Source organism: Oncorhynchus gorbuscha, unplaced genomic scaffold, assembly GCF_021184085.1.
Source record: "Oncorhynchus gorbuscha isolate QuinsamMale2020 ecotype Even-year unplaced genomic scaffold, OgorEven_v1.0 Un_scaffold_1058, whole genome shotgun sequence".
In the NCBI taxonomy this organism is placed as follows: Eukaryota; Metazoa; Chordata; class Actinopteri; order Salmoniformes; family Salmonidae; genus Oncorhynchus; species Oncorhynchus gorbuscha.
Window position 1 is genome coordinate 178,217 of NW_025745957.1, and position 26,317 is coordinate 204,533.

At 50.5% G+C, this 26,317-nt stretch overlaps 1 protein-coding gene across 1 annotated transcript in view; it reads left to right on the forward strand.

The window, feature by feature from the left end:
- The first annotated feature begins 336 nt into the window (after positions 1–336).
- The window catches only part of LOC124021130 (transportin-2-like), a 31,641-nt gene continuing 5,660 nt past the window's right edge, over positions 337–26,317 (forward strand). Inside the window, exons 1-19 of the mRNA XM_046336472.1 lie at positions 337–652; positions 4,696–4,795; positions 4,981–5,056; positions 5,163–5,312; positions 5,667–5,773; positions 5,860–5,993; positions 6,422–6,503; positions 10,910–10,924; positions 11,489–11,610; positions 14,499–14,569; positions 15,570–15,795; positions 17,118–17,289; positions 18,213–18,407; positions 19,357–19,515; positions 23,363–23,450; positions 23,708–23,806; positions 24,035–24,130; positions 25,243–25,318; positions 25,425–25,524. Coding sequence (XP_046192428.1) covers positions 4,697–4,795; positions 4,981–5,056; positions 5,163–5,312; positions 5,667–5,773; positions 5,860–5,993; positions 6,422–6,503; positions 10,910–10,924; positions 11,489–11,610; positions 14,499–14,569; positions 15,570–15,795; positions 17,118–17,289; positions 18,213–18,407; positions 19,357–19,515; positions 23,363–23,450; positions 23,708–23,806; positions 24,035–24,130; positions 25,243–25,318; positions 25,425–25,524 — 2,067 coding nt within the window. The 5' untranslated portion in view covers positions 337–652; position 4,696. The remainder of the gene's footprint in view (positions 653–4,695; positions 4,796–4,980; positions 5,057–5,162; positions 5,313–5,666; positions 5,774–5,859; positions 5,994–6,421; positions 6,504–10,909; positions 10,925–11,488; positions 11,611–14,498; positions 14,570–15,569; positions 15,796–17,117; positions 17,290–18,212; positions 18,408–19,356; positions 19,516–23,362; positions 23,451–23,707; positions 23,807–24,034; positions 24,131–25,242; positions 25,319–25,424; positions 25,525–26,317) is intronic.

Genomic DNA, 26,317 nt, shown 5'->3' on the forward strand with positions numbered 1-26,317 from the left:
TACCCAGGAAGGGCCCCAGGACCGAGTTTGGGAACCCTGGACGAAAGGATGGTTTTTGTTGTATCCACCTGCTGTTGTAACTTCCTCCTCCCGGTCTTTGGTGGTGGACTTTGACTGGCTGTCACGCACACCTGTTTAAAATATGATGACCCCAACAGACGATTCTATCCAGCTTGGCCCACATGGCATTAAAAAGTAGACGTTTGTTCCATGCCATAAAATTGCCTTTTACACTGTCTATTCACTCACTGGTAAATGTAAATAGAAATTTGACTTTGATGAAAGATTGTCTATTATATTGACCTAATTGATTTTGCAGTGTAATCACGTGTGATGTGAACAGATCGGCGATTGGGCAAAACTAATCAAGCGTATGGAACGTTGAGCCATGTACGGAAGCCGAACAAGGACCTGCTGGAGGATTTTTGAATCTGACATGACAGCTATTTCTCACACAGAGCCAGAGCTACTTATCGCAACAGAAAGGGGGTTCGGGATTATCTCGTTGCTCTAAAAACACAGTGAGAGATCCAAACCCGTTGCTACTAAATACATCCGGATTGCATCTGCCGTTCTGTAAATGCTCATTGCCGCGGTACCGGTAGCTACTGCTAACAAAGCAATTACGGATCTGACAAATCGGTGCGACCAGGTAAAGGCTTTCTTTGGCGGCACTTTCAACATGAAGCTATTAGCTAGCTAGATGCATAACTAACTAGCCAATTAATCAACGTTAGCCATGTAATATGTCATTGTGTTGTCTTTATCGTTTGCACTTGGCTACCTAACAATGTCTACACTCGTTCATTTGTTAGATGTTTATGTAGTTAGCTAGCTAACGAGCTAATGTCACTTGCGGAGAAATGCGAGGCCGTATCGGCCTACTTGCCCAAGCCGGCCAGGGACTCTCTACTTTATTAGCTAGCAAAATTGCTAACTAGCGTAGCTAGCATACAATGCGGAATGCTTGCGGAGGCAAAGCTAGATTAGGTAACGTTAGCTAGTTACGTATCGGGTTTATAATGGGGACTGATTACTACTAACAAACTAGTTAACGTTAGCTAGGTATCTACATTACTCTGTCAACGTCCGTTGATGTGCTTTTTGTTTTGGTCCCAGGTCGGTTGTGAAGGTAGTTCTGATGCTGGTGATTAGAATGCGTTCTTTGCATTCCGACCCTTGACTGACGCGTTCTATTCTTTACTCTGCGTTCTGATGTGATGTTGGGCTAGAGAGACAACTCTGCTTGTGATGTTGGGCTAGAGAGACAACTCTGCTTGTGATGTGATGTTGGGCTAGAGAGACAACTCTGCTTGTGATGTTGGGCTAGAGAGACGACTCTGCTTGTGATGTTGGGCTAGAGAGACGACTCTGCTTGTGATGTTGGGCTAGAGAGACAACTCTGCTTGTGATGTTGGGCTAGAGAGACAACTCTGCTTGTGATGTTGGGCTAGAGAGACAACTCTGCTTGTGATGTTGGGCTAGAGAGACAACTCTGCTTGTGATGTTGGGCTAGAGTGACAACTCTGCTTGTGATGTTGGGCTAGAGAGACAACTCTGCTTGTGATGTTGGGCTAGAGAGACAACTCTGCATTCTGATGTGATGTTGGGCTAGAGAGACAACTCTGCTTGTGATGTTGGGCTAGAGAGATAACTCTGCTTGTGATGTGATGTTGGGCTAGAGAGACAACTCTGCTTGTGATGTGATGTTGGGCTAGAGACAACTCTGCTTGTGATGTTGGGCTAGAGAGACAACTCTGCTTGTGATGTTGGGCTAGAGAGACAACTCTGCTTGTGATGTGATGTTGGGTTAGAGAGACAACTCTGCTTGTGATGTGATGTTGGGTTAGAGAGACAACTCTGCTTGTGATGTTGGGCTAGAGAGACAACTCTGCTTGTGATGTTGGGCTAGAGAGACAACTCTGCTTGTGATGTTGGGCTAGAGAGACAACTCTGCTTGTGATGTGATGTTGGGCTAGAGAGAGACAACTCTGCTTGTGATGTTGGGCTAGGGAGACAACTCTGCTTGTGATGTGATGTTGGGCTAGAGAGACAACTCTGCTTGTGATGTGATGTTGGGCTAGAGAGACAACTCTGCTTGTGATGTGATGTTGGGCTAGAGAGACAACTCTGCATGTGATGTGATGTTGGGCTAGAGAGACAACTCTGCGTTCTGATGTGATGTTGGGCTAGTGAGACAACTCTGCTTGTGATGTGATGTTGGGCTAGAGAGAACTCTGCTTGTGATGTGATGTTGGGCTAGAGAGACAACTCTGCTTGTGATGTGATGTTGGGCTAGAGACAACTCTGCTTGTGATGTGATGTTGGGCTAGAGAGACAACTCTGCTTGTGATGTTGGGCTAGAGAGACAACTCTGCTTGTGATGTTGGGCTAGAGAGACAACTCTGCTTGTGATGTTGGGCTAGAGAGACAACTCTGCTTGTGATGTTGGGCTAGAGAGACAACTCTGCATGTGATGTTGGGCTAGAGAGACAACTCTGCATGTGATGTTGGGCTAGAGAGACAACTCTGCATGTGATGTTGGGCTAGAGAGACAACTCTGCATGTGATGTTGGGCTAGAGAGACAACTCTGCATGTGATGTTGGGCTAGAGAGACAACTCTGCATGTGATGTTGGGCTAGAGAGACAACTCTGCATGTGATGTTGGGCTAGAGAGACAACTCTGCTTGTGATGTTGGGCTAGAGAGACAACTCTGCATGTGATGTTGGGTTAGAGAGACAACTCTGCATGTGATGTTGGGTTAGAGAGACAACTCTGCATGTGATGTTGGGCTAGAGAGACAACTCTGCATGTGATGTTGGGCTAGAGAGAACTCTGCATGTGATGTTGGGCTAGAGAGAACTCTGCATGTGATGTTGGGCTAGAGAGAACTCTGCATGTGATGTTGGGCTAGAGAGAAACTCTGCATGTGATGTTGGGCTAGAGAGATGTTGGGCTAGAGAGACAACTCTGCATGTGATGTTGGGCTAGAGAGACAACTCTGCTTGTGATGTTGGGCTAGAGAGACAACTCTGCATGTGATGTTGGGTTAGAGAGACAACTCTGCTTGTGATGTTGGGCTAGAGAGACAACTCTGCATGTTGATGCATGTGATGTTGGAGAGACAACTCTGCTGTGATGTTGGGCTAGAGAGACAACTCTGCATGTGATGTTGGGCTAGAGAGACAACTCTGCTTGTGATGTTGGGTTAGAGAGACAACTCTGCTTGTGATGTTGTTGGGCTAGAGAGACAACTCTGCTTGTGATGTGATGTTGGGAGAGACAACTCTGCTTGTGATGTTGGGTTAGAGAGACAACTCTGCTTGACTCTGATGTTGGTCTGCTTGTGATGTTGGGAGACTAGATGAGACAACTCTGCTTGATGTTGGGCTATGTGATGTTGGGCTAGAGAGACAACTCTGCATGTGATGTGATGTTGGGCTAGAGAGACAACTCTGCGTTCTGATGTGATGTTGGGCTAGTGAGACAACTCTGCTTGTGATGTGATGTTGGGCTAGAGAGACAACTCTGCTTGTGATGTGATGTTGGGCTAGAGAGACAACTCTGCTTGTGATGTGATGTTGGGCTAGAGACAACTCTGCTTGTGATGTGATGTTGGGCTAGAGAGACAACTCTGCATGTGATGTTGGGTTAGAGAGACAACTCTGCATGTGATGTTGGGCTAGAGAGACAACTCTGCATGTGATGTTGGGCTAGAGAGACAACTCTGCATGTGATGTTGGGCTAGAGAGACAACTCTGCATGTGATGTTGGGCTAGAGAGACAACTCTGCATGTGATGTTGGGCTAGAGATGTGATGTTGGGCAACTCTGCATGTGATGTTGGGCTAGAGAGACAACTCTGCATGTGATGTTGGGCTAGAGAGACAACTCTGCATGTGATGTTGGGCGAGAGAGACAACTCTGCATGTGATGTTGGGCTAGAGAGACAAATCTGCATGTGATGTTGGGCTAGAGAGACAACTCTGCTTGTGATGTGATGTTGGGTTAGAGAGACAACTCTGCTTGTGATGTTGGGCTAGAGAGACGACTCTGCATGTGATGTTGGGCTAGAGAGACGACTCTGCTTGTGATGTTGGGTTAGAGAGACGACTCTGCATGTGATGTTGGGTTAGAGAGACGACTCTGCATGTGATGTTGGGTTAGAGAGACGACTCTGCATGTGATGTTGGGTTAGAGAGACTACTCCGCTTGTGATGTTGGGTTAGAGAGACGACTCTGCTTGTGATGTTGGGTTAGAGAGACGACTCTGCTTGTGATGTTGGGTTAGAGAGACGACTCTGCTTGTGATGTTGGGTTAGAGAGACGACTCTGCTTGTGATGTTGGGTTAGAGAGACGACTCTGCTTGTGATGTTGGGTTAGAGAGACGACTCTGCTTGTGATGTTGGGTTAGAGAGACGACTCTGCTTGTGATGTTGGGTTAGAGAGACGACTCTGCTTGTGATGTTGGGTTAGAGAGACGACTCTGCTTGTGATGTTGGGTTAGAGAGACGACTCTGCATGTAATGTTGGGCTAGAGAGACAACTCTGCATGTGATGTTGGGCTAGAGAGACGACTCTGCTTGTGACCGCGACACTAGTAGCAACAGAACTATGTAGCCGGCGGAGGCTGTAAGGAAAATGTAGAGAAACATTCAAGTCTCTCTCTCTCTCTCTCTGTCTGTGTGTGTAGGATGGAGTGGCAGCCGGATGAACAGGGTTTGCAGCAGGTACTTCAGCTGCTGAAGGACTCCCAGTCTCCAGACACAGCCACACAGAGAGCTGTGCAGGAAGTATCCTCTCAAACACACAGCAGTGTGTCTGCGTACGAGGGAGAGAGAGGCTGTGGGATTGTTTTCCATAATGTGTCTCATCGGGGTGTGAGTGTAGGATAAGTCATGAATGTGTTCGGGGATTGTTGGTGATTTGCCATGTTGATTGTTTTGTCAGTGAAGGGTTGTTCCTTAACAGTGTGTAGAAACTGGAACAGCTCAACCAGTTCCCAGACTTCAACAACTATCTCATCTTTGTCCTTACAAGCCTCAAATCAGAGGGTAAGTGTGTGTGTGTGTGTAAGATCTATATCAAATGGTTGAGAGCATTAGTCAGTGGTTACTAATCGTTCCCTCTTTCCTTTCAAACCAACCCCCTTCTCTGTAGATGAGCCGACCCGTTCTCTAAGTGGTCTCATATTGAAGAACAATGTGAAGGCCCACTACCAGAACTTTCCTCCTCTGGTCGCTGACTTCATCAAGAGGGAATGTCTCAACAACATCGGAGATCCCTCGCCCCTCATCAGAGCAACCATCGGTAAGAGAGAGAGAGAGAGAGAGAGTGTGTGTGTGTGTGTGTGTGTGTGTGTGTGTGCTGCAAAGTGAGTCAGGATGTGTGGGTGGTTGAGCCTTTGCAGGTACTGGTGTCAGTCTGTGGGGGAGTATGCGTTAATCAGCAAGCTGAAGTGTGTATTCAACTTTCAGTTTCAGGTTTTAATGTCACATACAGTGAAATTCCTTCTTGCAGCTCTAAACCATCAATGCAGTTATCAATAGTAGTACTAAGAATAACAAGGAAGAACAGAAACCCACAATAAATCCTGTTGTGTATACATGTGTGTGTATGTGCCTATTAGTTAGTGTGTGTAACCCTGTGCCTCCTGTCTCTCAGGCATCTTGATAACAACCATAGCATCTAAAGGAGAGCTGCAGACATGGCCTGAACTCCTCCCTCAACTCTGTAACCTGCTCAACTCTGAAGACTACAATACCTGCGAGGTCACACACACACACACGCTCCCATCTCATCCTTTGATTGTTCATGTAGGGCCTATGTTTAACTTTCTCTGTGCGTTTGCGTGCAGGGTTCTTTCGGAGCACTGCAGAAGATCTGTGAGGATTCTTCAGAGCTGTTGGACAGTGATGCTCTCAACAGACCCCTGAACATCATGATCCCCAAGTTCCTACAGTTCTTTAAACACTGCAGCCCAAAGATCAGGTCTGTCTGTCGGTCCGTCCGTCCGTCCTCGCTCCATGCTCCCTCCCTGACAAGTAGTTGATTTCTTCTTAAGGCAGCTATTGAATGCAACCAACTTTGTTTCTGCTCCCTCCCTCTCTCCCTCCCTCCCTCCCTCCCTCCCTCCCTCCCTCCCTCCCCCTCCCTCCCTCCCTCCCTCCCTCCCTCCCCCTCCCTCCCTCCCTCCCTCCCTCCCTCCCTCCCTCCCTCCCTCCCTCCCTCCCTCCCTCCCTCCCCCTCCCTCCCTCCCTCCCCTCTCCCTCCCTCCCTCCCTCCCTCCCTCCCTCCCTCCCTCTCTCCCTCCTCTCCCTCTCCCCTCCCTCCCTCCCCTCTCCCCCTCTCTCCCCTCTCTCCCTCTCTCTCCCTCTCTCTCCCTCTCCCTCTCTCCCTCCCTCCCTCCTCTCCTCCAGGTCTCATGCCATAGCGTGTGTGAATCAGTTCATCAGCAGTAGAGCCCAGGCTCTGATGGATCACATTGACACCTTCATCGAGGTGAGACGGGGGTTGTGACTAAAATGGCACCCTAGTCCCTATATAGTGCACAACTTTAGACCAAATTATTTACAGAAATATTTTATTTTATTTGTAATAATGACAATTACAACAATACTGAATTAACACTTATTTTAACTTAATATAATACATAAATAAAATCATTTTAGCCTCAAATAAATAATGAAACCTGTTCAATTTGGTTTAAATAATGCAAAAACAAAGTGGAGAAGAAAGTAAAAGTGCAATATGTGCCATGTAAGAAAGCTAACGTTTCAGTTCCTTGCTCAGAACATGAGAACATATGAAAGCTGCTGGTTCCTTTTAACATGAGTCTTCAATATTCCCAGGTAAGAAGTTTTAGGTTGTAGGAATTATAGGACTATTTCTCTCTATACCATTTGTATTTCATATACCTTTGACTATTGGATGTTCTTACAGGCACTTTAGTATTATCAGTGTAACAGTATAGCTTCCGTCCTTCTCGTCGCCCCTACCTGGGCTCGAACCAGGAACACATCGACAACTGGCATCCTCGAAACAGTGTTACCCACAAAAGTTGTTCCCCTTGCAGAGCAAGGGGAACAACTACTCCAAGTCTTAGAGCGTGTGACGTTTGAAACGCTATTAGCGCGCACCCCGTTAACTAGCTAGCCATTTCACATCACATCGATTACACCAGCCTAATCTCGGGAGTTGATAGGCTTGAAGTCATAAACAGCTCAATGCTTGAAGCACAGCGAAGAGCTGCTGGCAAAACGCACGAAAGTGCTGTTAGAATGAATGCTTACGAGTCTGCTGCTGCCTACCAGAGCTCAGTCAGACTGCTCTATCAAATATCAAATCATAGATTTTTTATTATAACATAATAACACACAGAAATATGAGCCTTAGGTCATTAATATGGTCAAATCCAGAAACTATAATTTTGAAAACAAAATGTTTATTCTTTCAGTGAAATGCGGAATCATTCCGTATCTAACGGGTGGCATCCCTAAGTCTAAATATTGCTGTTACATTGTACAACCTTCAATGTAATGCCATAATTATGTACAATTCTGGCAAAATCATTACGGTCTTTGTTAGGAATAAATGGTCAGTTCGCAACGAGCCAGGCGGCCCAAACTGCTGCATATACCCCGACTCTGCTTGCACGGAACGCAAGAGAAGTGACACAATTTCCCAAGTTAGAAGAAATTCATGTTAGCAGGCAATATTAACTAAATATGCAGGTTTAAAAATATATACTTGTGTATTGATTTTAAAGAAAGGCATTGGTGTTTAGGGTTAGGTTCACATTGGTGTTTATGGTTAGGTTCACATTGGTGTTTATGGTTAGCTTCACATTGGTGTTTATGGTTAGGTTCACATTGGTGTTTATGGTTAGGTTCACATTGGTGTTTATGGTTAGGTTCACATTGGTGTTTATGGTTAGGTTCACATTGGTGTTTATGGTTAGGTTCACATTGGTGTTTATGGTTAGGTACATTGGTTAGGTACACATTGGTGTTTATGGTTAGGTTCACATTGGTGTTTATGGTTAGGTTCACATTGGTGTTTATGGTTAGGTTCACATTGGTGTTTATGGTTAGGTACACATTGGTGTTTATGGTTAGGTTCACATTGGTGTTTATGGTTAGGTTCACATTGGTGTTTATGGTTAGGTTCACATTGGTGTTTATGGTTAGGTTCACATTGGTGTTTATGGTTAGGTTCACATTGGTGTTTATGGTTAGGTTCACATTGGTGTTTATGGTTAGGTTCACATTGGTGTTTATGGTTAGGTTCACATTGGTGTTTATGGTTAGGTTCACATTGGTGTTTATGGTTAGGTACACATTGGTGTTTATGGTTAGGTTCACATTGGTGTTTATGGTTAGGTTCACATTGGTGTTTATGGTTAGGTTCACATTGGTGTTTATGGTTAGGTTCACATTGGTGTTTATGGTTAGGTTCACATTGGTGTTTATGGTTAGGTTCACATTGGTGTTTATGGTTAGGTTCACATTGGTGTTTATGGTTAGGTTCACATTGGTGTTTATGGTTAGGTTCACATTGGTGTTTATGGTTAGGTTCACATTGGTGTTTATGGTTAGGTTCACATTGGTGTTTATGGTTAGGTTCACATTGGTGTTTATGGTTAGGTTCACATTGGTGTTTATGGTTAGGTTCACATTGGTGTTTATGGTTAGGTTCACATTGGTGTTTATGGTTAGGTACACATTGGTGTTTATGGTTAGGTTCACATTGGTGTTTATGGTTAGGTTCACATTGGTGTTTATGGTTAGGTTCACATTGGTGTTTATGGTTAGGTTCACATTGGTGTTTATGGTTAGGTTCACATTGGTGTTTATGGTTAGGTTCACATTGGTGTTTATGGTTAGGTTCACATTGGTGTTTATGGTTAGGTTCACATTGGTGTTTATGGTTAGGTTCACATTGGTGTTTATGGTTAGGTTCACATTGGTGTTTATGGTTAGGTTCACATTGGTGTTTATGGTTAGGTTCACATTGGTGTTTATGGTTAGGTTCACATTGGTGTTTATGGTTAGGTTCACATTGGTGTTTATGGTTAAATGTTCATATTGGTGTTTCCAGAGTTAAATGTTTATTATAACATTCCAGTCTAAATGTTTATTATAACGTTAGTCTAAATGTTAATTATAACATTGGTGTTTATGGTTAGGTTCACATTGGTGTTTATGGTTAGGTTCACATTGGTGTTTATGGTTAGGTTCACATTGGTGTTTAAATGGTTAGGTTCTAAATGTTTATTGGTGTTTATGGTTAGGTCTCCAGTCTAAATGTTTATTATAACGTTAGTCTAAATGTTTATTATAATGATTGAGTCTGTTTGTTTATGGTTAGGTTCACATTGGTGTTTATGGTTAGGTTCACATTGGTCAAATGTTTATGGTTAGGTTCACATTGGTGTTTATGGTTACCTTCACATTGGTGTTTATGGTTGGTTCACATTGGTGTTTATGGTTAGGTTCACATTGGTGTTTACCACACATGGTTAGGTTCACATTGGTGTTTATGGTTAGGTACACATTGGTGTTTATGACCTCATTAGGTTCACATTGACCTGTTTATGGTTACCTACTCAATCTCCACCCTGTTTATGCACAGCATCATACAGAACTCTGTACCACCTACGAACTCTGACCCCATGACCCTGTGCACTTTTGTTCATTCATCACTCATGTTCCATGTGTTTTTAGGTATTTCTCTCTCTCTCTCTATTCTTATGGCCCCATACCTCTTTTCCATATTGCCTTCTGTTTCTATAAGAGATCTCTCTCTCCTCCCCAGTACATTGGTGTTTATGGTTAGGTTCACATTGGTGTTTATGGTTAGGTTCACATTGGTGTTTATGGTTAGGTTCACAGATTGGGCTGTTTATGGCTGGATAAAGAGGACTAGTGTTTATCACATTGGTGTTTAGGTTAGGTTCATGATTGGTGTTTAAAGGTGAGTTTAGTTCACATTGGTGTTTATGGTTAAACGTTCAGATTGGTGTTTATGAGTTAGGTTCACATTGTCACCCTGCAACACGTTTATGGTTAGGTTCACATTGGTGTTTATGGTTAGGTTCACATTGGTGTTTATGGTTGAGGTTCACATTCAGCTGACCAATTATGGTTAGCAGCACTTTGGTGTTTATGGTTAGGTTCACATTGGTGTTTATGGCTAGGTTCACATTGGTGCAACGACAGTGCTTTTTTCCCCCTCTCTCTCCAGAGTCTAAATGTTTATAATAATGACCCCCCCTCTCTCTCCAGAGTCTAAATGTTTATTATAACGACCCCCTCTCCAGTCTAAATGTTTATTATAACGACCCCCCTCTCTCCCAGTCTAAATGTTAATTTAACGAAGATACACCCCTCTCTCTCAGTCTAAATGTTTATTATAATGAACCTCTGTCTCTCTCTCTCAGGGAAGTGTTGTAACCTCTGTCTAAATGTTTAACCTTATAACAGGGAAGTGTTGTAACCCCTCCTCTCTCTGGGAGTCTAAATGTTTATTATAACAGGGAAGTGACCCCCCCTCTCTCCAGGGAAGTCTAAATGTTTATAAACAGGGAAGTGTTGTAACCCCCCTCTCTCTCAGTCTAAATGTTTATTACCTCTGTCTCCCCCTCTCTCTCCAGAGTCTAAATGTTTATTATAACAGGGAAGTGTTGTAACCTCTGTCTCTCTCCAGTCTAAATGTTTATTATAACAGGGAAGTGTTGTAACCCTGTCTCCCCTCTCTCTCCAGTCTAAATGTTTATTATAACAGGGAAGTGTTGTAACCTCCCTCCTCTCTCTCCAGTCTAAATGTTTATTATAACGGGAAGTGTTGTAACCTCTGTCCCCTCTCCAGTCTAAATGTTTATTATAATGACCCCCCTCTTTCTCCAGAGTCTGTTTGCTCTAACAGGGGGATGAGGACTGTGAGGTGAGGAAGAACGTGTGTAGAGCTCTGGTCATGCTGCTGAGGTCCGGATAGACCGACTCATACCACACATGCACAGCATCAACAGGGACAGGTACCTCCTAACAGGGAAGTGAACTCTGACCTCTAACCCTATGACCTCATACCACACATGCACAGCATCATACAGGTACCACCTAACAGGGAAGTGTTGTAACTCTGACCTCTAACCCTATGACCTCATACCACACATGCACAGCATCGTAACAGGTACCACCGAACAGGGAACTCTGACCTCTAACCCTAAGTGACCTCATACCACATGCACAGCATCATACAGGTACCACCTCTCTCTAACAGGGAACTCTGACCCCATGACCCTAACAGTGCACTTTTGACCTTCCTCAGACACTCATTCATCACTCATATTCCATGTGTTTTTATAAACGTCCTCACTCAATCTGTTCTGCTATTTCTCTCTCTCTCTAACTATTCTTATGGCCCCATACCTCTTTTCCATATTGCCTTCTGTTTCTATAAGAGATCTCTCTCTCCTCCCCTAACAGGGAAGTGTTGTACATGCTCCAGCGGGAACCCAGGACCCAGATGAGAATGTCAGTCTGGAGGCCTGTGAGTTCTGGCTCACCCTGGCTGAGCAGCCCTGTCTGCAACAGGAGGCCCTGTCTGGGCACCTGGTCCAACAGGGAAGTGTTGTAACCCTGCCCGCACAACAGGGGCAGTGTTGTAACTCTGTCATACACACACTAACAGGAAGTACAACCTCTGATACACACACTCTAACAGGGAAGTACACACTGGATACACACACTCGGATACAACAGGGAAGTACACAACTCTGATACACACACTCTACACACACTCGGAAGTACAACACTCTGGATCTCACTCACTCGGAAGTAACCTCTGTCTCACTCTCTAACAGGAAGTGTTGTAACCTCTGTCTCTCTCTCTCTCTCTACACACAAGTCGGATACACACTCGGATACACACACTCTAACAGGATACACTGTCTCTCTACAACACACTCGTGTAACACTGTCTCTCGGATACACACACTCGGATAACAGGATACACACACTTGTACACACACTCGGATACACACTCTCGGATACACACACTCGGATACACACTCTCGGATCTCTCTCTCTAACAGGGAAGTGTTGTAACCTCTGTCTACACACTCTCTAACAGGAAGTGTTGTAACCTCTGTCTACACACTCTCTCTAACAGGAAGTGTTGTAACCTCTGTCTCTCTCTCTCTCACACTCGGAAGTGTTGTACACACTCTCTCTCTCTCTAACAGGAAGTGTTGTAACCTCTGCTGGGAAGTGTTGTAACCTCTGTCTGTCTCTTCTCTCTCTAACAGGGAAGTGTAGCTGGATAACAGGGAAGTGTTGTAACCTCTGTCCATCTCTCCTGTCTCTCTCCAGACTCATCCCTATCCTGGTGAAGGGATGTAACCTCTGTCTCTCTGAACAGATAGACATCATCCTCCTAAAGGTGAGTTTAACCTCTGTCAGTCAGTCTAACAGTGTTGTAACCTCTGTGATTGTGGGAGTCTTGTAACCTCTGTCCCTCTCTCTCTAACAGGGAAGAGTTGAACCATGACTAACAGGGAAGTGTTGTAACCTCCCTCTCTCTCCTCCAGGGAGATGTAGAACAGGAAGTGTTGTAACCTCTGTCTCTCTCTCTCTAACAGGAAGTGTTGTAACCGTCTCCAACAGTTGAGCAGGACATCAAGCCTCGCTTCCAACAGGGAGTGTTGTAACGCAACTGTCAACCCTGCAACAGGAAGTGTTGTAACCTCTGTCTCTCTCTCTCTCTCTAACAGGGGGTGGAACCTCTGCGGGAAGTGTTGTAACCTCTGTCTCTCTCTCTAACAGATGACGATGAACAGGGAAGTGTTGTACACGCTCTCCGAACTGGAACCTCTGTCTCTGGTTGAACAGGGAAGTGTTGTAAGCTCTGCTGACCAATCAGACAGGGTTGTAAATGGGATTGTAACCTCTGCAACAGCCAGTCTTTAGTGTTTGTCCCTCCAACAGGGAAGATTTAGGGCCAGTTTTTCCAGTTCTCAGGATGTTACTGATTACCCTGAAGATACACACACACACACACAACCTGGTCTAAATCAGTCAAGTGTTTAACTAGCTCTGTAGGGAAGTGTTGTAACCTCTGTCTCTCTCTCTAACAGGGAAGTGTTGTAACTGTCTCTGTCTCTCTCTCTAACAGGGAAGTGTTGTAACCTCTGTCTCTCTCTCTAACAGGGAAGTGTTGTAACCTCTGTCTCTCTCTCTAACAGGGAAGTGTTGTAACCTCTGTTTCTCTCTCTAACAGGGAAGTGTTGTAACCTCTGTCTCTCTCTCTGTTGTAACCTCTGTTTCTCTCTCTAACAGGGAAGTGTTGTAACCTCTGTCTCTCTCTAACAGGGAAGTGTTGTAACCTCTGTCTCTCTCTCTCTCTCTCTCTCTCTCTAACAGGGAAGTGTTGTAACCTCTGTCTTCTCTCTCTCTAACAGGGAAGTGTTGTAACCTCTGTCTCTCTCTCTAACAGGGAAGTGTTGTAACCTCTGTTTCTCTCTCTAACAGGGAAGTGTTGTAACCTCTGTTTCTCTCTCTAACAGGGAAGTGTTGTAACCTCTGTCTTCTCTCTCTAACAGGGAAGTGTTGTAACCTCTGTCTCTCTCTCTCTAACAGGGAAGTGTTGTAACCTCTGTCTCTCTCTCTAACAGGGAAGTGTTGTAACCTCTGTCTCTCTAACAGGGAAGTGTTGTAACCTCTGTCTCTCTCTCTCTCTAACAGGGAAGTGTTGTAACCTCTGTCTCTCTCTCTAACAGGGAAGTGTTGTAACCTCTGTCTCTCTCTCTAACAGGGAAGTGTTGTAACCTCTGTCTCTCTCTCTAACAGGGAAGTGTTGTAACCTCTGTCTTCTCTCTCTAACAGGGAAGTGTTGTAACCTCTGTCTCTCTCTCTAACAGGGAAGTGTTGTAACCTCTGTCTTCTCTCTCTAACAGGGAAGTGTTGTAACCTCTGTCTCTCTCTCTCTAACAGGGAAGTGTTGTAACCTCTCTCTGTTGTAACCTCTGTCTCTCTCTCTCTCTAACAGGGAAGTGTTGTAACCTCTGTCTCTCTCTCTCTAACAGGGAAGTGTTGTAACCTCTGTCTCTCTCTAACAGGAAGTGTTGTAACCTCTGTCTCTCTCTCTAACAGGAAGTGTTGTAACCTCTGTTTCTCTCTCTAACAGGGAAGTGTTGTAACCTCTGTCTCTCTCTCTCTAACAGGGAAGTGTTGTAACCTCTGTCTTCTCTCTCTAACAGGGAAGTGTTGTAACCTCTGTCTCTCTCTAACAGGGAAGTGTTGTAACCTCTGTCTCTCTCTAACAGGGAAGTGTTGTAACCTCTGTCTCTCTCTCTCTAACAGGGAAGTGTTGTAACCTCTGTCTCTCTCTCTAACAGGGAAGTGTTGTAACAGCGGGGAAGTGTTCAGCGGCAGCGTTAGACGTGTTGGCTAACGTGTTTCGTGATGAGCTCCTCCCCACCTGCTGCCCCTGCTGAAGGGCCTGTTTGTTCCACCCAGACTGGGTCGTCAAGGAGTCTGGAATACTGGTGCTGGGGGCTATCGCTGAGGGTAACCCCTGACCTCTCTCCCTAACAGGGAAGTGACCTCGATCCCCTGACCTCTCCCCTGACCTCTATCCCCTGACCTCTATCCCCTGACCTCTGTCCCTGACCTCTATCCCCAGGGAAGTGACCTCTGTCCCCTGACCTCATCCCCTGACCTCTATCCCCTGACCTCGATCCCCCCCCACCTGACCTCTGATCCCCTGACCTCGATCCCCTGACCTCTATCCCCTGACCTCTATCCCCTGACCTCTATCCCCTGACCTCTATCCCCTGACCTCTATCCCCTGACCTCTATCCCCTGACCTCCTATCCCCTCTGACCTCCTCTATCCCCTGACCTCTATCCCCTGACCTCTATCCCCTGACCTCCTCTATCCCCTGACCTCTATCCCCTGACCTCCTCCCCTCCCCCCCTGACCTCCCCTGACCTCTATCCCTGACCTCCTATCCCCCTGACCTCTATCCCCTGACCTCCTCTATCCCCTGACCTCCTCTATCCCCTGACCTCGATCCCCTGACCTCGATCCCCCTGACCTGCCTCGATCCCCTCATCCCCTCCTCGATCCCCTGACCTCGATCCCCTGACCTCGATCCCCCTGACCTCCTCTATCCCCTGACCTCGATCCCCTCCTCGATCCCCTGACCTCGATCCCCTGACCTCGATCCCCTATCCCCTGACCTCGATCCCCCTGACCCCTGACCTCGATCCCCCTGACCACCTCGATCCCCTGACCACCTCTATCCCCTGACCTCCTCTATCCCCTGACCTCCTCTATCCCCTGACCACCTCTATCCCCTGACCACCTCTATCCCCTGACCACCTCTATCCCCTGACCACCTCTATCCCCTGACCACCTCTATCCCCTGACCACCTCTATTCCCTGACCTCCTCTATCCCCTGACCTCCTCTATCCCCTGACCACCTCTATCCCCTCATCTCCATCCTTTTTTATTTTCTTAATGGAACTGAAAGCATGTGAGTCACACCCCCTCCTCTCTCCTCAGGTTGTATGCAGGGCATGGTTCCCTACCTACCAGAGTTGATGCCTCACCTCATCCAGTGTCTCTGTGATAAGAAGGCCCTGGTGCGCTCCATCGCCTGCTGGACCCTGTCCCGCTACGCCCACTGGGTGGTCAGCCAGCCCCCCGACTCCCACCTCAAACCCCTCATGACTGAACTCCTCAAGAGGATCCTGGACGGGAACAAGAGGGTTCAGGAGGCCGCCTGCAGGTGAGGGGAGGGAGTGGCTGGTGGTGAGGGGAGGGAGTGGCTGGTGGTGAGGGGGGAGTGGCTGGTGGTGAGGGGAGGGAGTGGCTGGTGGTGAGGGGAGGGAGTGGCTGGTGGTGAGGGGAGGGAGTGGCTGGTGGTGAGGGGAGGGAGTGGCTGGTGGTGAGGGGAGGGAGTGGCTGGTGGTGAGGGGAGGGAGGGCTGGCGGTGAGGGGAGGGAGTGGCTGGCGGTGAGGGGAGGGAGTGGCTGGCGGTGAGGGGAGGGAGTGGCTGGTGGTGAGGGGAGGGAGGGAGTGGCTGGCGGTGAGGGGAGGGAGTGGCTGGCGGGGAGGGGAGGGAGTGGCTGGCGGTGAGGGGAGGGAGTGGCTGGTGGGGGGAGGGGGAGTGGCTGGCGGGGTGGGGGGTGGCTGGTGGGGAGGGGGGAGGGCTGGCGTGTGTGGGGGAGTGGCTGGCGGGGGGGGGGTGGGGCGGGGAGGGGAGGGAGTGGCTGGCGGGGAGGGGGAGTGGCTGGCGGGAGGGGAGGGAGTGGCTGGCGGTGAGGGGAGGGAGTGGCTGGCGGGAGGGGAGGGAGTGGGCGGTGAGGGGAGGGAGTGGCTGGGAGGGGGGAGGGAGTGGCTGGCGGTGAGGGGAGGGGAGGGGGAGGGAGTGGCTGGCGGGGAGGGGGGAGGGAGGGAGTGGCTGGCGGGGAGGGGAGGGAGTGGCTGGCGGTGAGGGGAGGGAGTGGCTGGCGGGGAGGGAGGGAGTGGGAGGGGAGGGAGTGGCTGTGGCTGGCGGGGAGAGTGGCTGGCGTGTGGAGGGGCTGGCGTGTGGGGGAGAGTGGCTGGCGGGTGAGGTGGCTGGCGGGGAGGGAGTGGCTGGTGGTGAGGGGAGGGAGGGCTGGCGTGTGTGGGGGAGAGTGGCTGGCGTGTGTGGGGGAGAGTGGCTGGCGGGGAGGGGAGGGAGTGGCTGGCGGGGAGGGGAGGGAGTGGCTGGCGGGGAGGGGAGGGAGTGGCTGGCGTGTTGTGGGGGAGGGCTGGTGGGGAGGGGAGGGAGTGGCTGGCGTGTGTGGGTGGAGAGTGGCTGGCGGTGAGGGGTGGAGAGTGGCTGGCGGTGAGGGGAGGGAGTGGCTGGCGGTGAGGGGAGGGAGTGGCTGGCGGTGAGGGGAGGGAGTGGCTGGCGGTGAGGGGAGGGAGTGGCTGGCGGGTGGTGGGTTTTTTGAGAGAATAAAGATGTTGAACTGGAATTCAAGGTGATGGGATATGGCAATGAATTAATGTTTCCTGCTCCCCCTCGCCCTCTGCCCCCCCCCCCTTTCTCTCCTCCCTCTCTCCTCCTCCCCCTCTCAGTGCGTTTGCGACCCTAGAGGAGGAGGCCTGTACAGAGCTGGTTCCCTATCTGAGCTTCATTCTGGATACTCTGGTCTTCGCCTTTGGAAAATACCAGCACAAGAACCTGCTCATACTGTACGACGCTATAGGAACACTGGCCGACTCCGTAGGACACCACCTCAACCAACCGGTTAGTAGGTAGTTGGGCTAGTTAAACACCCCTTCTAGTTACCCTCAGTTTCCCATTCGGAGGGCGGTAGTTAGTTTTCGGGAGGGGTAGTTAGTTTTCGGGAGGGCGGTAGTTAGTTTTCGGGAGGGCGGTAGTTAGTTTTCGGGAGGGCGGTAGTTAGTTTTAGTTAGTTTTCGGGAGGGCGGTAGTTAGTTTTCGGGAGGGCGGTAGTTAGTTTTCGGGAGGGGAGGGCGGTAGTTAGTTTTCGGGAGGGCGGTAGTTAGTTTTCGGGAGTTAGTTTTCGGGAGGGCGGTAGTTAGTTTTTTTCGGGAGGTTTTCGGGAGGGCGGTAGTTAGTTTTCGGTAGTTAGTTTTCGGGAGGGCGGGAGGGCGGTAGTTAGTTTTTCGGGAGGGCGGTAGTTAGTTTTCGGGAGGGCGGTAGTTAGTTTTCGGGAGGGCGGTTTAGTTTTCGGGAGGGCGGGAGGGGAGGGCGGTAGTTAGTTTTCGGGAGGGCGGTAGTTAGTTTTCGGGAGGGCGGTAGTTAGTTTTCGGGAGGGCGGTAAGTTAGTTTTCGGGAGGGCGGTTTAGTTTTCGGGAGGGCGGTAGTTAGTTTTCGGCTCATTTGTTTTTTACAAGTTTTAACCATATTATCTCTCTCTTAGTCTCTCCCCCCTCGTCTTTTAACTCTCCTCTCTCCTCTCCCCCCTCGTCTTTCTCTCCTCTCTCCCCCCTCGTCTTTCTCTCCTCTCTCCCCCTCGTCTTTCTCTCCTCTCCCCCCTCGTCTTTCTCTCCTCTCTCCCCCTCGTCTTTCTCTCCCCCGTCTCTCTCTCCCCCCCCCCGTCTCTCTCTCTCCCCCCCTCTCTCTCCCCCTCGTCTCTCTCTCCCCCCGTCTCTCTCTCTCCCCCCTCGTCTTTCTCCCCCCCACCCCTCGTCTCTCTCCTCTAGGAGTACATAGAGAAGCTGATGCCTCCTCTCATCGCCAAGTGGAATGAGCTGAAGGATGAAGATAAGGACCTGTTTCCTCTGTTAGAGTGTCTGTCCTCTGTAGCTACAGCCCTCCAGAGTGGCTTCCTGCCCTACTGTGAACCAGTCTACCAGCGCTGTGTTACACTGGTGCAGAAAACACTGGCTCAAGCTATGGTGAGACGCGCGCACACACACACACGCACGCTCGTCAAACATCTCATTCCATAATCATGGGCATTAATATGGAGTCGTCGTCCCCCCCCCCCTTTGCTGCTATAACAGCCTCCACTCTTCTGGGAAGGCTTTCCACTAGATGTTGGAACATTGCTGCTATAACAGCCTCCACTCTTCTAGGAAGGCTTTCCACTAGATGTTGGAACATTGCTGCTATAACAGCCTCCACTATTCTGGGAAGGATTTCCACTAGATGTTGGAACATTGCTGCTATAACAGCCTCCACTATTCTGGGAAGGCTTTCCACTAGATGTTGGAACATTGCTGCTATAACAGCCTCCACTCTTCTGGGAAGGCTTTCCACTAGATGTTGGAACATTGCTGCTATAACAGCCTCCACTCTTCTGGGAAGGCTTTCCACTAGATGTCCAATTCATCCTAAAGGTGTTCGATGGGGTTGAGGTCAGGGCTCTGTGCAGACCAGTCAAGTTCTTCTACTCTGATCTTGACAAACCATTTCTGTATGGACCTCGCTTTGCGCACGGAGACATTGTCATACTGAAACAGGAAAGGGGCCTTCCTCAAACGTGTTGTCACATCATTAGAAGCACAGAATCGTCTAGAATGTCATTGTATGCTGTAGAGTCAAGATTTCCCTTCACAAGAACTAAGGGTCCCGATCCATTAAAAACAGCCCCAGACCGTTATTCTTCCTCCACCAAACTTTACAGTTATCACTATGCGGCATCCTAAGATGGCGCCATTTTGAAAGTCTCTGAGCTCTTCAGTAAGGCCTGTCAGTGTGGCTGAAATGTCCAGATCCACTCATGTGAAGAGGTGTCCACATACCTTTATCTATAGCGTCAAAGACACACAGTTATCAGTGATTTAAAGATTCAGTGGTTTTTGATCTTAACTCTCTCTCTCTCTCCCCCTCTCCTCCCCCCAGATGTACAGCCAACAACCGGACCAGTACGAAGCCCCTGATAAGGACTTTATGATCGTGGCCCTGGACCTCCTCAGTGGTCTGGCTGAGGGCCTGGGGGGCCACGTTGATCAGCTGGTGTCCCGGAGCAACATCATGACACTACTGTTTCAGTGCATGCAGGTACGGAGTGTGTGTGTGTGTGCGTTTGGGGGGGTGGGTTTCAGTGTTAACTCTACATATGTTTGAATGACCGTTTGGTGACCACTGACCGAGACAATCTTCAAGGCATTCCTAGTCCATCTCTAAACATTTCTATAAAAAACTTTTATTCCTACTTTTATTCTGTCTCGCGCTGTTGAAAGGAGGTGCACTTGTTTCAGCTGCCCCGCGCACCGGGGAGGCCAAGGGTTCCCATTTTGAACCATTTCATGTGCCCGAAGAGCAAATCTAGTGCACCTATAGCCTACCGCTGGCCAACCGGATTGATCAGAACACCATGTCTCATAGGAGTAACATGAATTTGTGCGCGTGTCAGAAATAATGCAATGTGACTCGAGTTTCTCCATCAGCTGGAAGACGGTGTCCCTTTTTTGTCAGTCTTAGTGGAGGGGGGCAGGCTGAGGGAGGGGGCAGGCTGAGGGAGGGGGCAGGCTGAGGGAGGGGGCAGGCTGAGGGAGGGGGGCAGGCTGAGGGAGGGGGCAGGCTGAGGGTCGGTCAGTCTTAGTGGAGGGGGCAGGCTGCGGGAGGGGGCAGGCTGAGGGAGGGGGCAGGCTGAGGGACGGTCAGTCTTAGTGGAGGGGGCAGGCTGAGGGACGGTCAGTCTTAGTGGAGGGGGGCAGGCAGGCTGAGGGAGGCTGGGGACGGTCAGTCTTAGTGGAGGGGGCAGGCTGAGGGACGGTCAGTCTTAGTGGAGGGGGCAGGCTGAGGGACGGTGAGGGACGGTCAGTCTTAGTGGAGGGGAGGGACAGGCTGAGGGACGGTCAGTCTTAGTGGAGGGGGCAGGCTGAGGGACGGTCAGTCTTAGTGGAGGGGGGCAGGCTGAGGGACGGTCAGGCTGAGGGACGGTCAGTCTTCTTAGTGGAGGGGGCAGGCTGAGGGACGGTCAGTCTTAGTGGGGGGCAGGCTGAGGGAGGGGGTGGAGGGCAGGCTGAGGGACGGTCAGTCTTAGTGGAGGGGGCAGGCTGAGGGACGGTCAGTGGAGGGGGCTGTGGAGGGGGGCAGGCTGAGGGACGGTCAGTCTTAGTGGAGGGGGCAGGCTGAGGGGGTCAGTCTGTCTTAGGGAGGGGGCAGGCTGAGGGACGGTCAGTCTTAGTGGAGGGGGCAGGCTGAGGGACGGTCAGTCTTAGTGGAGGGGGCAGGCTGAGGGACGGTCAGTCTTAGTGGAGGGGGCAGGCTGAGGGACGGTCAGTCTTAGTGGAGGGGGCAGGCTGAGGGACGGGCAGGCTGAGGGACGGTCAGTCTTAGTGGAGGGGGGCAGGGACTGAGGGGCACGGTCAGTCTTAGTGGAGGGGGCAGGCTGAGGGACGGTCAGTCTTAGTGGAGGGGGGCTGAGGCTGAGGGACGGGCAGGCTGAGGTCTTAGTGGAGGGGGCAGGCTGAGGGACGGTCAGGCTGAGGGACGGTCAGGCTGAGGGACGGTCAGTCTTAGTGGAGGGGGCAGGCTGAGGGACGGTCAGTCTTAGTGGAGGGGGCAGGCTGAGGGACGGTCAGTCTTAGTGGAGGGGGCAGGCTGAGGGACGGTCAGTCTTAGTGGAGGGGGCAGGCTGAGGGACGGTCAGTCTTAGTGGAGGGGGCAGGCTGAGGGACGGTCAGTCTTAGTGGAGGGGGCAGGCTGAGGGACGGTCAGTCTTAGTGGAGGGGGCAGGCTGAGGGACGGTCAGTCTTAGTGGAGGGGGGCTGAGGGACGCTGAGGGGGCAGGCTGGGGACGGTCAGTCTTAGTGGAGGGGGACGGTCAGGCTGAGGGACGGTCAGTCTTAGGGAGGGGGCAGGCTGAGGGGCAGGCTGAGGGACGGTCAGTCTTAGTGGAGGGGGCAGGCTGAGGGACGGTCAGTCTTATTGGAGGGGGCAGGCTGAGGGACGGTCAGTCTTAGTGGAGGGGGCAGGCTGAGGGTCGGTCAGTCTTAGTGGAAGGGGCAGGCTGAGGGACGGTCAGTCAGAGTGGAGTGGAGGGGGGCAGGCTGAGGGGCAGGCTGAGGGAGGGAGGGGGGCAGGCTGAGGGACGGTCAGTCTTAGTGGAGGGGGCAGGCTGAGGGACGGGAGGGGGCAGGCTGAGGTCTTAGTGGAGGGGGCAGGCTGAGGGACGGTCAGTCTTAGTGGAGGGGGCAGGCTGAGGGACGGTCAGTCTTAGTGGAGGGGGCAGGCTGAGGGGCAGGCTGAGGGAGAGGGGCAGGCTGAGGGAGGGGGGCAGGCTGAGGGACGGTCAGTCTTAGTGGAGGGGGCAGGCTGAGGGACGGTCAGTCTTAGTGGAGGGGGCAGGCTGAGGGACGGTCAGTCTTAGTGGAGGGGGCAGGCTGAGGGGCAGGCTGAGGGAGAGGGAGAGGGGCAGGCTGAGGGAGGGAGGGGGGGGCAGGCTGAGGGACGGTCAGTCTTAGTGGAGGGGGCAGGCTGAGGGGGTCAGTCTTAGGGGGCAGAGGGACTGAGGGACAGGTCTGAGTCTTAGTCTTAGTGGAGGGGGGGCTGAGGGACGGTCAGTCTTAGTGGAGGGGGCAGGCTGAGGGACGGTCAGTCTTAGTGGAGGGAGGCTGAGGGACAGGCTGAGGGGGCAGGCTGACGGGCAGGCTGAGTGGAGGGGGCAGGCTGAGGGACGGTCAGTCTTAGTCAGTCTTAGGGAGGGGGCAGGCTGAGGGACGGTCAGTCTTAGTGGAGGGGGCAGGCTGAGGGACGGTCAGTCTTAGTGGAGGGGCAGGCTGAGGGACGGTCAGTCTTAGTGGAGGGGGCAGGCTGAGGGACGGTCAGTCTTAGTGGAGGGGGCAGGCTGAGGGACGGTCAGTCTTAGTGGAGGGGGCAGGCTGAGGGACGGTCAGTCTTAGTGGAGGGGGCAGGCTAAGGGAAGGTCAGTCTTAGTGGAGGGGGCAGGCTGAGGGACGGTCAGTCTGAGGGACGGTCAGTCTTAGTGGAGGGGGCAGGCTGAGGGACGGGCAGGCTGAGGGACGATCAGTCTTAGTGGAGGGGGCAGGCTGAGGGACGGTCAGTCTTAGTGGAGGGGGCAGGCTGAGGGACGGTCAGTCTTAGTGGAGGGAGGGGGCAGGCTGAGGGACGGTCAGTCTTAGTGGAGGGGGCAGGCTGAGGGAGGGGGCAGGCTGAGGGAGGGGGCAGGCTGAGGCTGAGGGAGGGGGCAGGCTGAGGGACGGTCAGTCTTAGTGGAGGGGGCAGGCTGAGGGACGGTCAGTCTTAGTGGAGGGGGCAGGCTGAGGGACTTAGTGGAGGGGGCAGGCTGGTCAGTCTTAGTGGAGGGGCAGGCTGAGGGACGGTCAGTCTTAGTGGAGGGGGCAGGCTGAGGGACGGTCAGTCTTAGTGGAGGGGGCAGGCTGAGGGACGGTCAGTCTTAGTGGAGGGGGCAGACTGAGGGACGGTCAGTGACCAGATGCAGGCCAGTCAGTCCAGTAGAATAAAGAACACATAATGTCAGTTTAATGTCACTCAGCTGGGCCTCATAAGTAATACAACTGATGTTTATTACCAGTGGATCATATAGTTCTGAAACGGTCTGAGTAGAACAGCAGGGTGACTCAACCACAGCCAGTATGCAGTGAGAATGTACTGGGCCTGTAGTCTACTGTACAACCCCCATTACTACAGAGCTGGTTGAATTGGTTCATGTTGCGGAGGCTCATGTTTAAGTCATGTTTAGAATAATACAATAATCTGACTGGTAGAACTCCTGATGTTCACTGAGGTTTGGGATCCACTGGTCCATCTAGTGTGTGTGTGTGTGTGTGGTAACAGACCCTGGCTCTATTTGATTGTATATAACCATTTTGTGTCATATATAGACAATGTAGTTAACACACACATTCTATATCTCCAGGACACCATGCCAGAGGTGAGACAGAGCTCCTTCGCCCTGCTGGGGGATCTGACCAAGGCCTGCTTCCCTCACGTCAAACCCTGCATCGGTAACGACCTATACGATCTCTCCCTTCATCTCTCTCTTCTTTTCCTACTAACTGTGTAACTACCAGTCTATCATACTCCTTATGTTATCTATCGTCCTCCCTTTCTCTTCCCCTTGGCTTTCTCTCTGTGTGTGTGTGTGTGTGTGTGTGTGTGTGTGTGTGTGTGTGTGTGTGTGTGTGTGTGTGTGTGTGTGTGTGTGTGTGTGTGTGTGTGTGTGTGTGTGTGTGTGTGTGTGTGTGTGTGTGTGTGTGTCCAGCTGAGTTCATGCCTATTCTAGGGACCAACCTGAACCCAGAGTTCATCTCTGTGTGTAACAACGCTACCTGGGCCATTGGAGAGATCTGCATGCAGATGGGTGAGTCTTTCTGCATGTAGGTGTGTGCACGGAGATGATATGTACATGTGAGAGATGATCATGTTTTTTTAAAGAATTTTGTTCTTTAACTAACAAAGCAATTGTCAGTTTCGATGCTGCCAGCATGAGTTATCTTAATGATATATTTCTCTGCTTTGATTCTTTCCCTGTCTCTGTCTCCATCTCTGTCTCCATCTGTCTCCATCTCTGTCTCCCATCTGTCTGTAGGTGTCGAGATGCAGCCCTATGTGTCTCTGGTTCTGAACCAGCTGGTAGAGATCATCAACAGACCCAACACACCCAAGACCTTGCTGGAGAACACTGGTACACACAGATGCTGAACACACACACCGACACACAGATGCTGAACACACACACCGACACACAGATGCTGAACACACACACAGACACACAGATGCTGAACACACACACAGACACACAGATGCTGAACACACACACAGACACACAGATGCTGAACACACACACAGACACACAGATGCTGAACACACACACAGACACACAGATGCTGAACACACACACAGATGCTGAACACACACACAGATGCTGAACACACACACAGACACACAGATGCTGAACACACACACACAGACACACAGATGCTGAACACACACACACAGACACACAGATGCTGAACACACACACAGACACACAGATGCTGAACACACACACACACACAGATGCTGAACACACACACACAGACACACAGATGCTGAACACACACACACAGACACACAGATGCTGAACACACACACACAGACACACAGATGCTGAACACACACACAGACACACAGATGCTGAACACACACACAGACACACAGATGCTGAACACACACACAGACACACAGATGCTGAACACACACACAGACACACAGATGCTGAACACACACACAGACACACAGATGCTGAACACACACACACAGACACACAGATGCTGAACACACACACACAGACGCTGAACACACACACACACAGACACACAGATGCTGAACACACACACACAGACACACAGATGCTGAACACACACACACACAGACACACAGATGCTGAACACACACACACACAGACACACAGATGCTGAACACACACACACAGACACACAGATGCTGAACACACACACACAGACACACAGATGCTGAACACACACACACACACACACACAGATGCTGAACACACACACACAGACACACAGATGCTGAACACACACACAGACACACAGATGCTGAACACACACACAATCATTGGGTTTGTTTGACATTGCAGCCGATGCATTTTGGGTAAACTGTGACTGACTGACTCATCTCCAAATAATAATGAGCCGTTATTTATGATACGAACATCAGCGACGTCAAACCAGCTCTTGATTTTTAGTTGGGTGTGTTGTACACATGAGTGAGGCTCCTCCCATCTTCTTCCAGCCATTACGATTGGTCGCCTGGGCTACGTGTGTCCTCAGGAGGTGGCTCCGATGCTCCAGCAGTTCATCAGACCGTGGTGAGTCTGTCACACATCTGATGTCACATCTAGTCCTTCACCTCGCTGATCATTATCAACATGTTTAGATTGCCTGGTTTGTGACGCGGTGGTGTGTGTGTGACAGGTGTACGTCCCTACGGAACATCCGTGACAACGAGGAGAAAGACTCCGCCTTCAGAGGGATCTGCATGATGATTGGCGTAAACCCTGGGGGAGTGGTCCAGGTAAGAGGAAGGCAGATGGATGGTGATTGGAGTAAACCCTGGGGGAGTGGTCCAGGTCAGAGGAAGGCAGATGGATGGTGATTGGAGTAAACCCTGGGGGAGTGGTCCAGGTCAGAGGAAGGCAGATCGGGAGGACAGGTACAGGGGCCCGTACCGGTCCTCTCCTAGTTGGGCCTGTCCTCTCCTAGTTGGGCCTGTCCTCTCCTAGTTGGGCCTGTCCTCTCCTAGTTGGGCCTGTCCTCTCCTAGTTTGGCCAGTGTGGGCGCTCAACCGATGTTAGGTTACTATGGTGACTATAGGTTAGGTTACCATGGTGAGCGAGCGTTGTTCCTTCGTATTTCCAATAAGTACTGATGACCCATTTTTATTGGTCTCTGCCTGCAAATCTTCCTCCTAAAAGCTAGGCTGTATCCTACAGAACCAGGCCGTATCCTACAGAACTAGGCCGTATCCTACAGAACTAGGCCGTATCCTACAGAACCAGGCCGTATCCTACAGAACTAGGCCGTATCCTACAGAACCAGGCCGTATCCTACAGAACCAGGCCGTATCCTACAGAACCAGGCCGTATCCTACAGAACCAGGCCGTATCCTACAGAACCAGGCCGTATCCTACAGAACCAGGCCGTATCCTACAGAACCAGGCCGTATCCTACAGAACCAGGCCGTATCCTACAGAACTAGGCCGTATCCTACAGAACTAGGCCGTATCCTACAGAACCAGGCCGTATCCTACAGAACCAGGCCGTATCCTACAGAACCAGGCCGTATCCTACAGAACCAGGCCGTATCC